This window comes from Protopterus annectens, chromosome 12.part0 (genome assembly GCF_019279795.1).
Source record: "Protopterus annectens isolate FY-2018-M chromosome 12.part0, PAN1.0, whole genome shotgun sequence".
In the NCBI taxonomy this organism is placed as follows: domain Eukaryota; kingdom Metazoa; phylum Chordata; order Ceratodontiformes; family Protopteridae; genus Protopterus; species Protopterus annectens.
The window spans coordinates 360,506,251-360,519,600 of NC_056746.1; the positions used below are offsets into that span (position 1 = coordinate 360,506,251).

Consider the following 13,350-nt stretch of genomic DNA (forward strand, 5'->3'; position numbering starts at 1 on the left):
CAGTTTTGTTTTTGACTTGACATTGTATCTAGAAATGTGGCATCTCAGATTGGAAGTACTACCAGCAGTGTCTGATAAAGACGGTCTTGCACCACAGTCCCACACCTACATTCGCTGACCCCCCCCCCAAACCTCTTCACCTTCTAAGGAAGATGTGCTTGCATATTCAACACTCCGTCACATAATTAGCATTCAACATTTAAGGTGCTTGATGGATTGTGTTGGGTGACATCTTACTGCCCAGATGACTACCACCCACAGCCACACACACGGATCAGTGACCAGTCTAGTGTTGACTAGATCGGTATGAATTTGTTTACTCACACCAATGCTTGTAGTTTCAAATAAACTTTGTGATAAATTGTGTGGTCTCATTTTTGAGAATGATCAAAATGAAGAACGGTTTGAATTACTAATAACATACACAAAAACTGCTTGCTGGGTTTAAAATGAAGATGTGTGTGGTTATGCAGTGTTTGTGAAGAGTATGCTGATCACTGCTTACTGTTAATAAGCAGCTGGTTTTAGCAGTAATTTCTGCAGTTGTACTCTACATGGCATAATTTGCTGGAATGACTTTCTATACTCAAATATTGCTGAATTTTGCAGGGAACATAATATGACTGTGCATACAGTTGTGCCGCAGCTGTTTATATGCTTAGCATGTACTATGAGAGAGTGCTTAATTGTAGATCCAGTCGGATTGGAAATTAAAAAGAGGGGAGAAAATATCTTCCTGGAATCTAGTTTTAAGTAGCAAGGAGATAAGGTGATATAACTTAATGGTGATGAGGGATAGTATGTGGGGTAGTGCAGATACTGCGTTAATCATAGTGAGTCAGTTAATCACCTGCTGCTAATAAAGGACATGTTCCTGCTGTTACTCAGTCTTAACAAGTTATAAAAATTGCTTTGAATAATATATGGATTCTGAAGTAAGGACCCTTTTTTTTTATTCAACATAGAGCTGCCTGTTGTCCTGTACTGCATCAGTTGCTGACATATATCTAGTTATAAAGGAATGAACATTTCAACAATATATCAGCTGGAAGTCTTTTGCTGGAATAATGCCATGCTCTCTGTTCTTTACAGGCCAATGCTGATCCATCAGTGATCAACTGTTTGCACACACTGTCCCGCCGAATTGCCATTGTCCTGCAGCACGAGGAGCGACGGTGCCAGTATCTAACCAGGGAAGCTAAGCTGATCCTTGCAATCCAAGATGAGGTGACTGCCATGTCAGAAAGTGAGCATTATTCATTATTACATGATGGCAATTAATGTTTCCTGCAGGATCTCAATAGGAGTTATAAGAATTGCTTTCCCCTATTCCAGTGTCAGAGTTGTTATTTTTAAGTATACATTCATTTCCTACTTCCAAATGCAAGTTTTCTCTTCTAGTTAAGTGCCACAGGGACTTTGGTAATGTTTGGTCATTTGCCACTCTTCCTTATGCATCGTAGCTTTTCCAGTGGTGCATTCTTCTGCATAGGGCTTGCCAACTCATCTGGCTGTGAGTTGTACAGCTTTCTGAGGTATGACATGTGGACTTCTAAAGATGGGCACATATGCTTAAACTGCATCTCTGGAAGTTTCTGTGATCCCACTACTGACAGCTGATGTGTTTAGTCATGAGTTAGATTACTGAATGTAGTCATTTATAAGACAAGAAATCAGTTGGAAAAAATGGCCTTAAAAGGGGGGTTGGCTCATGCATAAGTAGTGTGGTATACCATGGCGTTACAGCATGACAGTTTTTAAGACGTAGTATTGTATGAAAAGCACTTGGCACATGTCTTAAACCGACTCTCCACTTAATCTTCTGCACTTTAACAGATGGAGCAGGCCATTGCTACTGGCACAGTGTTCTGTTTAAATAGTGGTGTTTCATGCATTTGTTAACTACATACAGCTAAATAAAGAGTCAGTGGGACATGACAGTCGTTAAAAATAAAATATTAATTGAATTTTCACTTAATACTTTGTTTTGCAAAGTGTATTGTTGCAGAACTGTTGTAATATGCTCTAAACTGTTTCATGGAACAGTGACATTTTTACACAGTACCACACCAGCAGTGATCCCTGCTCCATCTCTTACACTGTAGTGCAGTTAAGTGAAGTGTCAGTCAAACATGACAGTCCTGGAAGCATAAAGTCTTAAACATTTATCACTAGAATTTAAGTTGCTTTTCTGTATTGTGTGGAGCTTTATACAGCACTAGAAATTAACATATTGCAAGAAGTTCCATTGTCAGTGAGGGATAAAGCCCTGACTATGACCCTGGCAACCTGAGTTTGATTAATGTCTCTGGTGCTTGTTACAGCTGGCAGAAGAGGGAAAAGACAGCTGGGGATCCAGCTTGCTCGCCTTTTTTCTAGGGAAAAGGATGGGAATGTCATGCTAAAGGGTTGGGCTCCTTTTGTAAGCTCTTTTGTGACTGGAGCACGAAAGTGATGCTGGATTGTGTGTATGTTGGATCATGGGAGGCATCTCCAACCCAATGGTTGCGAAGGAGACAATCCCTTTACTATACCTCATGGCTCATCCACCACGCAAGGTAGTAGGGTCAGATGTGTAAAGTTAAACCTCTGTAAAGGGGGGTGGGTTATTTCTGTGGATCTTGGTGGGACTGGAGCTTAGAAGGAACTGCCAGGCTCTTTGTGTGTGTATATGGTCATGGGAGGCATCATCAACTCAGTGATTGAAGAGGAGACACTCCCTTTACTACAACTCATGGCTAATCCAGCACACAAGGTAGTAAGATTAAATGTGTCAAGCTTAACCTTTGCAATTAGCAGTGATGTTTTTTTTTAGATTTGCTTACCTCTTGAAGGGGATCTGATGGCCCCAGCCCAGAAGAGTTAAACAGTGTGTAAAATAAGTGCTTGAGTTTCATTTCTTAAATCATTAGACGACATTCTTGAGTTCAGATCATTGATCAGGATTGGTAAAACTAACTGTATAAATGCCTTAATGCATATTTGCTGCCCTACATCTATGAAGTCTGTAATACCAAAGTTCCAGTCAAATATATCTTTCCCTTTTGTTCTCCTTCATGATTTGAATTCTGCAAATATGGCATCAGATGTCATTAGGAATGCAGAGCTATACACCTAAGCCTTCCATTCATTAGGAATGCAGAGCTGTACACCTCAGCCTTCCATTCATTAGGAATACAGAGCTGTACACCTCAGCCTTCCATTCATTAGAAGTGCAGAGCTGTACACCTCAGCCTTCCATTCATTAGAAATGCAGAGCTGCACACAGCCTTCCATTCCTTCCATTCATTAGAAATGCAGAGCTGCACACCTCAGCCTTCCATTCATTAGGAATGCAGAGCTGTACACCTCAGCCTTCCATTCATTAGGAATGCAGGGCTGTGTACACCTCAGCCTTCCATTCATTAGGAATGCAGAGCTGTGTACACCTCAGCCTTCCATTCATTAGGAATGCAGAGCTGTACACCTGAGCCTTCCATTCATTAGGAATGCAGAGCTGTACACCGCAGCCTTCCATTCATTAGGAATGCAGAGCTGTAAACCTCAGCCTTCCTACCTACTGCTGTTACCTTAGCTGGCTGGTGTTAAATAAGATGAATATCCCCCAAGACGCACGTATGCCTGCTCACAGGTATAAGCCATCATTGCAAGTTAAATTGGCAGCAAACAACTCAACAAACATTAACTGTTTTTAATACATTTGCCTTTCTTGCCATATTGTACTTTTTCTTTCTCTTGCAGCTGTTTACCTAGATGATACAACTGCCATATTTGTCAGTAATGTAAAAAATAATTCTGCATATGTCTTGTTGAATGGATTTTGAACATTAACTCAGATAGAAAAATAATAGTAATAATCACAGTTTAATATTTGAAAGTGTGAAAGGTATTGCTCTTGAGTTGGATAAAATTCTGCCCATCCATAATTAATTTGTATGCTGCTGTTTTGCTAAGTCTGTATGTGACATGGCAAGGGTATTTATCTACCTCTCTTATTGTAGTGAGTGCAGTGATATGGTGTCTTCTACTGTCATCTACTGGAGGAAATTAGCCATCTCCCAGAGTTATTTATCCAAATAACTGTTATGCAAGTGGTTGAAAAACTGTTTGGTGACAGTTCCAGCTATTTTATTCCTCTGTACAGTGCTTAGAATTGGGGCTTTATTTTGTGTGATTGAAAGGCATGGGATTCAAAAATTGGACTGTAATCTACGTGACACCAGCAAATTGTGCTGTGACAGTTGGCACCAGTATTCCTACAGCGTCACCCATAGAGTTGTTACTGGGAGTAGGAATGTCGCATTTTAACTAATTAATTTGTTAATTAGGCCAGCTCACTGGTTGGTCTTGGATCATTTTCAGCCGCAATACAGGCTACAAGAGCAAGGATGAGTGCAGTATATATCCACAGTGTGTCCAATAAATCAACATGTTTTAGGAAGTGTAGGTGTGGGGAGAACATTCAGGTACTACAGAAACAGTGACCAGAGGTCAGGACTGAACTTCAGATTCTGGGGCTGAGAGTCTGGGATTTGATCTACTAGATCACAATGATGCCCAGTTATTAATTATTGACCATGAATGAGTTAAAGTTTGATAAACATACTGTAGAATTTTACACAAGATTAGAACACCCACTCTGTAGTCTTGCGTGTAAACATTATGTAGTGTCATGCATATGAATGCCAGTAGGAATTTATTGGTAGCATATACCAGGCCTACCTTGATATCTGTTATTTAATCTTTTGGTTTCACACAACATGTTCGATCTTTTGTTTGCTGAGTAATTCTTAGCAGTACTCTACACTTAGCTATCCCCTCTGAGGAGACACCACTGTAGATTAGATAATGTGTATGTTTGCATTTATTTTGTACACAACACAGTATATTACCTATTTATACCCTCATGTAACATTTTCTGCTTAAGGAGCGAGGATTTTTTTTTTAACTTTACCTAGGTAAAGCTGTAGATCTTGTATTTGTCAAATAGCCAGCCTAATGTTCACTTTTCTGTATGACAGAGTGCCTGCTACATTAGTGTTGCTTAAGGACAAAAGGAAATGGTAAACTTGGAGAGAATGCTTACCTGCATCTATGAAGCAAGGGCATTAATTTGACTTATTTCTATGAGAGAGAGAGAGAGCGCGAGCGAGCGAGAGAGAGAGAGAGAGAGAGAGAGAGAGAGAGACAGTGCAGTGGTTATGCTGTCCTTTGCTGCCATCTACTGGAGAAATTAAAGTATCTCGGCCATAGATGTTAAAAGATATGAATTAGGAATACTTGAACAGAGCTGTTGATTCCAGTAGCTGTGGAGTGCTATAGAAGTGCCTAGAAGATTGTTTGATGGTAGGGCCAACTCCCGGTTTAATTTATCCAGTTCTTTTAGGTTTCTAATCTCATGATGGAAATGGACCCCATTTCTAAGTCAGGGTATGATTAGTATTCATGAAATTAATATTGTTGCAGTCTTTGATGTTAGCCAAGAGTGCTCAGCACGTGGTGATGTGCCCAGAACTGTCTCCTATTGTAATTCACAATGGATTACATGTATTGGTAGCATATGTAAGTAAGGCTGTACATTTTTTATTAGATCCATTGCTTCTACCACTACTGGAATTGTATGAGTATTTATCTTCCACATTGTTCTCATTTCTGCTTGCAGATCCTGAAATTTTATGCACTTGTCTAGTGGTATCAAAGTCTGGAAGTTAGCACAGAGGACTAAAGATCTGAACTGTTAACTCGCTGTTTCCTGTGCCCAGGGTGTAGGGTTTGAGTTTTTCTAACATGTTTGCCTACTGTGAAACTCTGAACAAGTCACTTAACCAGTCAGTGCTCTTGTGTCACCTCTGAAAAGGAGCAATTGAGTCTGATGTAGCAGAAATAAAAAAAAATACTTATAGGATACCAGGACTGTAATCCACATGATATCACAAGACTATTGCTATAAATGGCAGCTATATATGGCACAAGCATTCCCTCTTACCTGAGATCCGCAACCCAAGCCACCATAGCAGATGCATAATATTTTGTGTTTCATGTAGCCAGTTTATCAGCATGTTTTGTAGAAGTTGAATGGAAGCAGGAGTACCTGAAAACACCTACACAGACAAGGGAAGTACATGAAATCAGAATACAAACAATGACCAGAAGTCCAGATTGAACCTCACCCAATTACTGAGGAAGAGATATGAGGACTCTGAGCTTTGTGCTTACTGAGAAAATGTCATCAGAGACTAGGAATCTTGTCTTATGTTAATATTTATTGTGTACAAGTCACAGTATGTTGTATATTTGTATCAGCAAATTAATATTAATATTTCATAGTGGGAGAGGGACTGTAGTTTAACACTGTGGCCCTTTGTCCAGCAGCCAGCCTAATTATGTTCCCTTTGGGCATGCAACACTACCTGTTGCATTAAAGTTATATGGCAACAGAAAGTAACATTAAACTTTCAGACATTACTTGGTGACATCCATATGTGGCAAGAGACGTTCATATACTTTTTTTATGATTATTTCAGTAGTGAGTGCAGTGACATAAGGTCTTCTGCTACCATCCTTCTGCTACCATCTTCTGGAATAAGTTAGCTATTGCAGGTAAAAATTGTGAACCCAAGATGAGTGTTGTTGATCCCAGTAGTTGGTGTGTATTATGTAAGTGTCTGAAGAATTTTTATGACATTTCAAACTGTTTCACTGCAACTTACAGTGTGGATTGGAATCAGAACTTGCCTTTGTCTTTTTGGAAGACATAGAATGCCAGAAATGAGATATCTCCAACTCCATAATGCCTTCCACATAACCTGATCTACCTGCTTAACTCACTCATCCCAAACTGTGGATGTTCTTCGTGTTTCACTGTTACAGTCATTACATTTGGGTAATCAGCTGGCAGGTTGCCCTCAGTCGGCCTGAATTCCAATGTCTTGGGGGTCCTGCGTCGGTTGCTGTCTTCCCTACCATGACGTCAGGTCATCAGGGGTATAAAACATGCATCTGACTCCATTTAGTCTTTCTTGCCGCGTTGTGCCCGAAGCAGAAGCATTTTCGCAAGTGCCAGTTGGCCGACTACTGAAAATTGAGTTTGAGTTTCAGAACCGAAGTCTTCACTAAAGCTAAGTACCCCGTTGGGGAAACTTTTTTCTTGCTTTTTACCGATGTCAGAAAAAGTTAATAATTGTATTACTTGTGGGAAGCAAATACTTCATAAGGATTTCCATTTATACTGTATTCCTTGCCTAGGCCCTGATCACAACGTGCCTGGTTGTTGGTTTTGTGCTAGATTTAACAAACACACTATTAAGCGTCGGTATATTTTTGTATCAAAGTATTTGTATTTTGGAAACAGATTTAACTACCCAGAAATGTCGGATAGCAATCCAACTACTGAAGTACATAAAAAAACGCAAGGAAAAGGACAGAGAAAGGCAATCGAGATCCAAAACCGATAACGAAGCCTCTCCTAAGCCAGTCGCCGGTACTCAGTGATGCGCTTTCACAGCCCCTGATACCCGCTACCTTCGAGTCGCAGGCCTCTACTGACACCCATGTGGAGTCAGGCATGCCGCAAGATACTCAAGGTATTGGACCGACGGATGTATCTCCCTCGGATGGGTCCGGAGCCACTGAGCAGGCACCGGCTTCTGAGGGTGTATTCAGACCTCATCATTTGTATATCAAACCAACGACAGCTGCAAAACCAAAGACAAAAGCAACTTCTAAAACTAAAAAACTGATGCATGAGCCACGTGCACAGGCCTCTATGCCTAAAAAACAGATGATCAAAATATCTGAAGACCTTATTACCTTGATCAGGGGGATGTCCTTCAAGAATGCAACTGCAGTCCTTACATATGGGTTGTCCTGCCTCAGGCAGCCCTTCGGTCGGCCGGATTCCAAAGTCTGGGTCCGGCGTCGGCTGATGTCGCCTCTTCCCGGACGTCAGAGCGGCTGGGGTATAAAAGCATCAGCCAACACCATCTTCTTCAGTCTTTCTTGCCGCGCGGTGCCCGAAGCAGAAGCAGTTCGCAAGTGCCGGTCGGCCAGCTCCTGTGTTTTCAGTTACCAAAGTCATCAAAAAGCTAAGTACCCCGTTTGGGAACCTTTTCTTGCCTCAGCCGATGTCAGATAAAACTGCAAAAGTTAATAACTGTTTGTCTTGTGGTAAACAAATACCTCATAAGGACTTCCATTCTTACTGCCTTCCCTGCCTTGGCCCAGACCACGACGTCTCGGCCTGTGCTGCCTGTGCTTGCTTCAATAAGCGCACACTCAGGCACCGGGCAGAATTTGCTGAAGACTTTTTTGGGGAAAATTACTCCTATATCATGCTGTCAGAATAACCGACAACACATATTTCCAAAAAACGGAAGGACCGGGACCGACATTCTTGGCCCGCGACTTCCACCGACACCACGCCAAAACCTACCGTGACTGCATCGGTCTCTTCGGAGGCGGTAATTCAACCGCTCCAGACCGACGACACCGCTTTACCGATCACTTCGGCCCCGGAGGCTACTCCGGTGCCGGTTGTTGATTTTCCTCCTGAAACCGAAGCCCAAGATTTGCCTGACACCATACTTTTGGACAAAGTTACTCCAGCACGTGGGGCAGCTAGGCCTCCGGTGTCTATGTCCATCAAGGCCTACACACGTGCTAAGGCTACCAGCCAGGTAAGTCTCACCCTCCTAAATCTTTTTCTCAGGGTCCCACTTCTGATAAACAGATCATGACATTAGCTGCAGATCTAATTTCCTTAATCAGAGGCTCCCAGGCTCATCCAGACAGAGGTTCTCAGCCGCCGGCAGACAAAAGGCCTAGGGTTGAGCAGACAGATACCCTTTCCTCAGATGAAGCCTCTGGTGACTCAGACTATTCAGATTCCCAGGAAGAATCCTTCCAGGCCTACGAGGATTCTGATGCTGAGGAACCTATTCCATCTGCCTCTCCTCCTGAGGATATTTCTTTCGGGGAAATTCTCCACTCCATGAGAGAGCATTTTCAGTGGCAGGGCCAGGAATTCTCCGACTCCAGGAAAAGGCTTCGTACTTTCCTTAAGTTACCCCAGCACAGGCCTTTAGCTATCCCACCAGTGTTAGATGTATTGGATGATGTGTACTCGGACTCGAGTGCCTCTCCTGATTCTCTCCCTCCTGCTCCTGTCAAGCCAGACAGATATTACAGGGTTCCCATAAACATCTCTTTAAGGCCCATTCTGTTGATCTAGAAACTATTTTCCAGGGGCCCAAAGGAGTGGCCACTTCCACGGCCAAAAATCCTTTGCCCGCAGACAGGGAATCTAGGTCCCTGGAGAGGTGGGGCAAAAAAGTTTATACCTCAACCACCCTTGCCATGAGGGCCCTTAACTGTCTTTTTCATATGTTTCAGTATCAGGATTTCCTGATGGATGATTTGCAGAAAAAGTTAGCCTCTCCTGAGCCTTTAGATAGAAAGGCCTTACAGGATTTGGTTCATAATACACAGCAGGTTAGCAATCATTTCCTTCAGTGTGGTTATGATGCATTGGAAGCTTCATGTAGGGCAGCTATGACGGGGGCCGTCATACGTAGACATGCTTGGTTGAAAGAACAGGCTTTGCCAGATCATGTTAAAGTAAAGCTTCTAGATGCACCTCTGGAAAAACACAAGCTATTTGGTGCTAATGCTCAGGATGTGTTAAAATCAATTGAGGAAAAGGCTAAATCAGTACAAACAGTCAAAGATTTCCTCCAGGTTCAGCCACCAAGGTTCAGCAGGAATTGGCCTTCGAAGAATTGGTCCTTTCCAGACACTGACAAGTTCCAAAGGGGAAAAAAACAGGCGTGCTCGAGGTAGAGGGCAAACCGAGGCTCCTACAGGGGCCGCCAATGGCAACCGGCTAATCAGAGAAGTGGCGCAGGGACTTCTACTGCTCCACAGGGACAATCACAATAATTTGACTTTGACACCGCCGAGCAAGGCTCAAAGAGAAGCACCTTTAGGCGGAAAATTATCCTTATTTTCAAAAAATTGGCACGTTTTAACAAAGGACAAATGGATTCTGGACATAATAGACCAAGGTTGCAGGTTCCGCTTCCATACTTTACCAACAAGACAAGGCATGCCAAACCTGCCACAAAATCAAAGGGCAGAGGCACTCATACAAGTTTCAAAGCTGCTACAAATCAAAGCAATAGAAAAAGGTTCCTCCTCAGGAACAAGGCCAGGGATTCTACTCAAGACTGTTCCTTGTTCCAAGAAAAGAAAAGCAATGGAGATCTATACTGGACTTGTCCGCTCTAAACACTTTTCTCATTGTGCCAAAATTCAAAATGCTGATGCTCCAGCAACTTCTTCCCATGCTGGGCAAGGGGTCTTGGCTGGTTACTCTGGACCTCAAGGAGGCATACCTGCATGTCCCAATCAGACACAGTTACAGAAGATACCTCAGATTTCTTGCAGGGTCAGAGCATTATCAATTCTCAGCATTGCCTTTTGGCTTATCTACTGCACCCAGAGTATTCACGAAATGCCTGGCATCAGTAATTGCACACTGCAGACTCCAGGGGATACAAATATACCCTTACCTGGACGACTGCCTTATACAAGCGGACAGCAAGCAAGCCTTGATAAGAAACTTGAACTATGTCATTCACTTACTACAGGCTTTGGGACACACAGTCAACATTCAAAAATCAAGACTACTGCCATCCCAACAAATAACTTTTCTAGGAGCCAAACTGGACACAAACTCACAAATGGCTTTCCTCACAGAAGAGAAACAAGAACAATTACCAGATTACTTCAAAAGCCTAGCAAAGCACACCCAGATGACTGCAAGGAGAATCCTGCAGGCCCTGGGTTTCATGGCATCTTACATTCTTCTGATTCCACTGGCAAGACTACACATGAGAAAACTACAATGGTACCTAAAAAGTTTATGGTCTCAACACAGCCACAACTTAGAAGCAATTATCCCACTTATTCCATGTCTACAAAAGGAATTTTTGTGGTGGGCTCAAGCAAGCCAGGTAAACAAAGGCATGTCTTTCAACAAACCTCAAACAAGCCAAACCATTACAACAGACGCCTCAGATCATGGATGGGGGGCGCACATGGAGGGCAGATGTATTCAAGGGCAATGGGCACCCCGGGAAGTGCATCTACACATCAATCAAAAAGAGATGTTGGCAGTAATTCATGCAATCGAGGCCTTCGGAAAATTTCTTCAGCAAGGTCATCTGCTAATAAGGACAGACAACACCACTGTTATGTGGTACATAAACAAACAGGGAGGTACTCATTCTTACACCCTCTGCAGACTAACAATGACTCTTTGGGAAAAGTCACTGAAACTGAACATACAGTTGCAATCCCAGTTTGTTCCAGGCAAGGACAATGTTCTAGCGGACAGTCTAAGCAGAAACATCTTGGACCCGCACGAATGGATGTTGCATCCAGACATTTTTTCACAAATAACTCATGCATGGGGGAGGCCGGACATAGATCTTTTTGCCTCACACCTCAATCATCACCTGAAGAAGTTCTGCTCGAGGACACACCATCCTCAAGCCTGGAGAATGGATGCTCTCTCCTTCAGCTGGAACTCTCTAACAATCTATGGATTCCCGCCTCTACCATTAATGACCAAGGTGTTACTGAAGATCAAAGCAGAACAACCGAAAGGCATTTTGATAGCTCCAGATTGGCCAAGACAGCACTGGTATCCATTACTAAGGAGCATAACTCGCACCAAGCCGTGGCCCCTGCCTCAATGGCCTCTGCTTTTGACTCAGCACAATTACAGGACGGTTCATCCCAACCTGCAAACTCTGCAGCTGACAGCTTGGAGGTTTCCATGAATTCTCCCCATATCTCTCTTTCCAAGGAAGTTCAAGAGATCTTACTGGAAGCATGCAGACCTTCCACCAGAAGAACTTATGCAGCCAAATGGAAGAGATTCAACATCTGGAATGCCAACAAGGGTCAGGATGCATCTGTAATGAGCATCCCACAGATACTAGAATACTTGGCAGAAATGCTACATAAAGGACTTTCATATTCTTCCATAAAAATGCACGCTTCAGCAATTTCAGCAAAATACAACAGTGATCCACCTGTGTTTTCACATCCTTTGCTAAGACAGTTTCTAAGAGGGATAAAGAATATCAAACCTCCCAGAAAACAACCAGTGCCTGCATGGGACCTCAACTTCGTGTTGGAAAAATTAACTCTTCCTCCTTTTGAGCCAGCAGCATCTTCAGAATTGCAATTTCTCTCCTGGAAAACAGTTTTCCTGTTGGCAATTACCTCAGCAAGAAGAGTCTCGGAGATACAGGCCCTCATGGCAGTACCTCCATTTCTCATTTTTCATCAGGACAGAGTTTCTTTAAGAACCAATCCCTCATTCATGCCAAAAGTGATATCCAGGGTGTCTCTAAATCAAGCTATTCACCTGCCAACCTTCTTTCCCAATCCTAAAAATAAAGGAGAAAAGCTGCTGCACACTTTGGACATACACAGACAACTGCGCTACTACTTGGACAGAACAAAAGCCAACAGAAAGTCTGACCAACTATTTGTAGCTTACGCTGCTGGAGTACAAGGAAAGGCAATTTCCAAACAAACAATTTCAAAATGGATAGGTCACTGCATCAGATTCTGTTATTCTTTCCATGGAAAAGGTGTGCCAGCCGATATCAGGCCACACTCCACCAGAGCTATGGCCACCTCCACAGCCTTTCTAAGAGGGGTGGCTACAAAGGACATTCTAGAAGCTGCTATATGGAGCTCCGTGCATACATTTTCCAAGCACTACAACCTGCCTTTATATTCCAGATCCCGAGCAGGCTTTGCTTCGGCAGTCCTGCAGGACATTTTAGCTACACCATCTCTATCTTAGAGCCTACCACCCCCAGCTTGGCTATGGTATTCAACCCATATATAAGGACTGCAGTTGCATTCTTGAAGGACATAGTACAGTTTTGTACCTACCATAAATGTAGATGTCTGATAGATATGCAACTGCAGTCAGGTTTTCCCTCCCTCCTACCCCTCTGTAAATTCTCCTTTTTGGGTCCACTCCCCTTTTCAAATTAGCTGGGGATATCTGTTATGCTGTATCTGTTTATTACTGTTGTGTATGTCTGGACATTTTTTATCCAGCCTCTAAATTTAGCCTTCCTTGGAGGGCACCTGGCATCTGGGGCAAGAAACACTGAAGAAGATGGCATCGGCTGATGCTTTTATACCCCAGCCGCTCTGACGTCGGGGAAGAGGCGACATCAGCCGACGCCGGACCCAGACTTTGGAATCCGGCTGACCGAAGGGCTGCCTGAGGCAGGACAACCCATATGTAAGGACTGCAGT

General features: G+C 43.0%; 1 protein-coding gene across 5 annotated transcripts in view; it reads left to right on the forward strand.

Annotated features, from left to right (window-relative positions):
* Window positions 1-13,350, forward strand: part of NPRL3 (NPR3 like, GATOR1 complex subunit) — a 1,033,612-nt gene that overhangs the window by 243,075 nt on the left and 777,187 nt on the right. For all 5 annotated transcript variants that reach the window (XM_044089441.1, XM_044089439.1, XM_044089442.1 and 2 more), the window contains one exon: window positions 1,093-1,246. In XM_044089441.1, coding sequence (XP_043945376.1) covers window positions 1,093-1,246 — 154 coding nt within the window. The remainder of the gene's footprint in view (window positions 1-1,092; window positions 1,247-13,350) is intronic.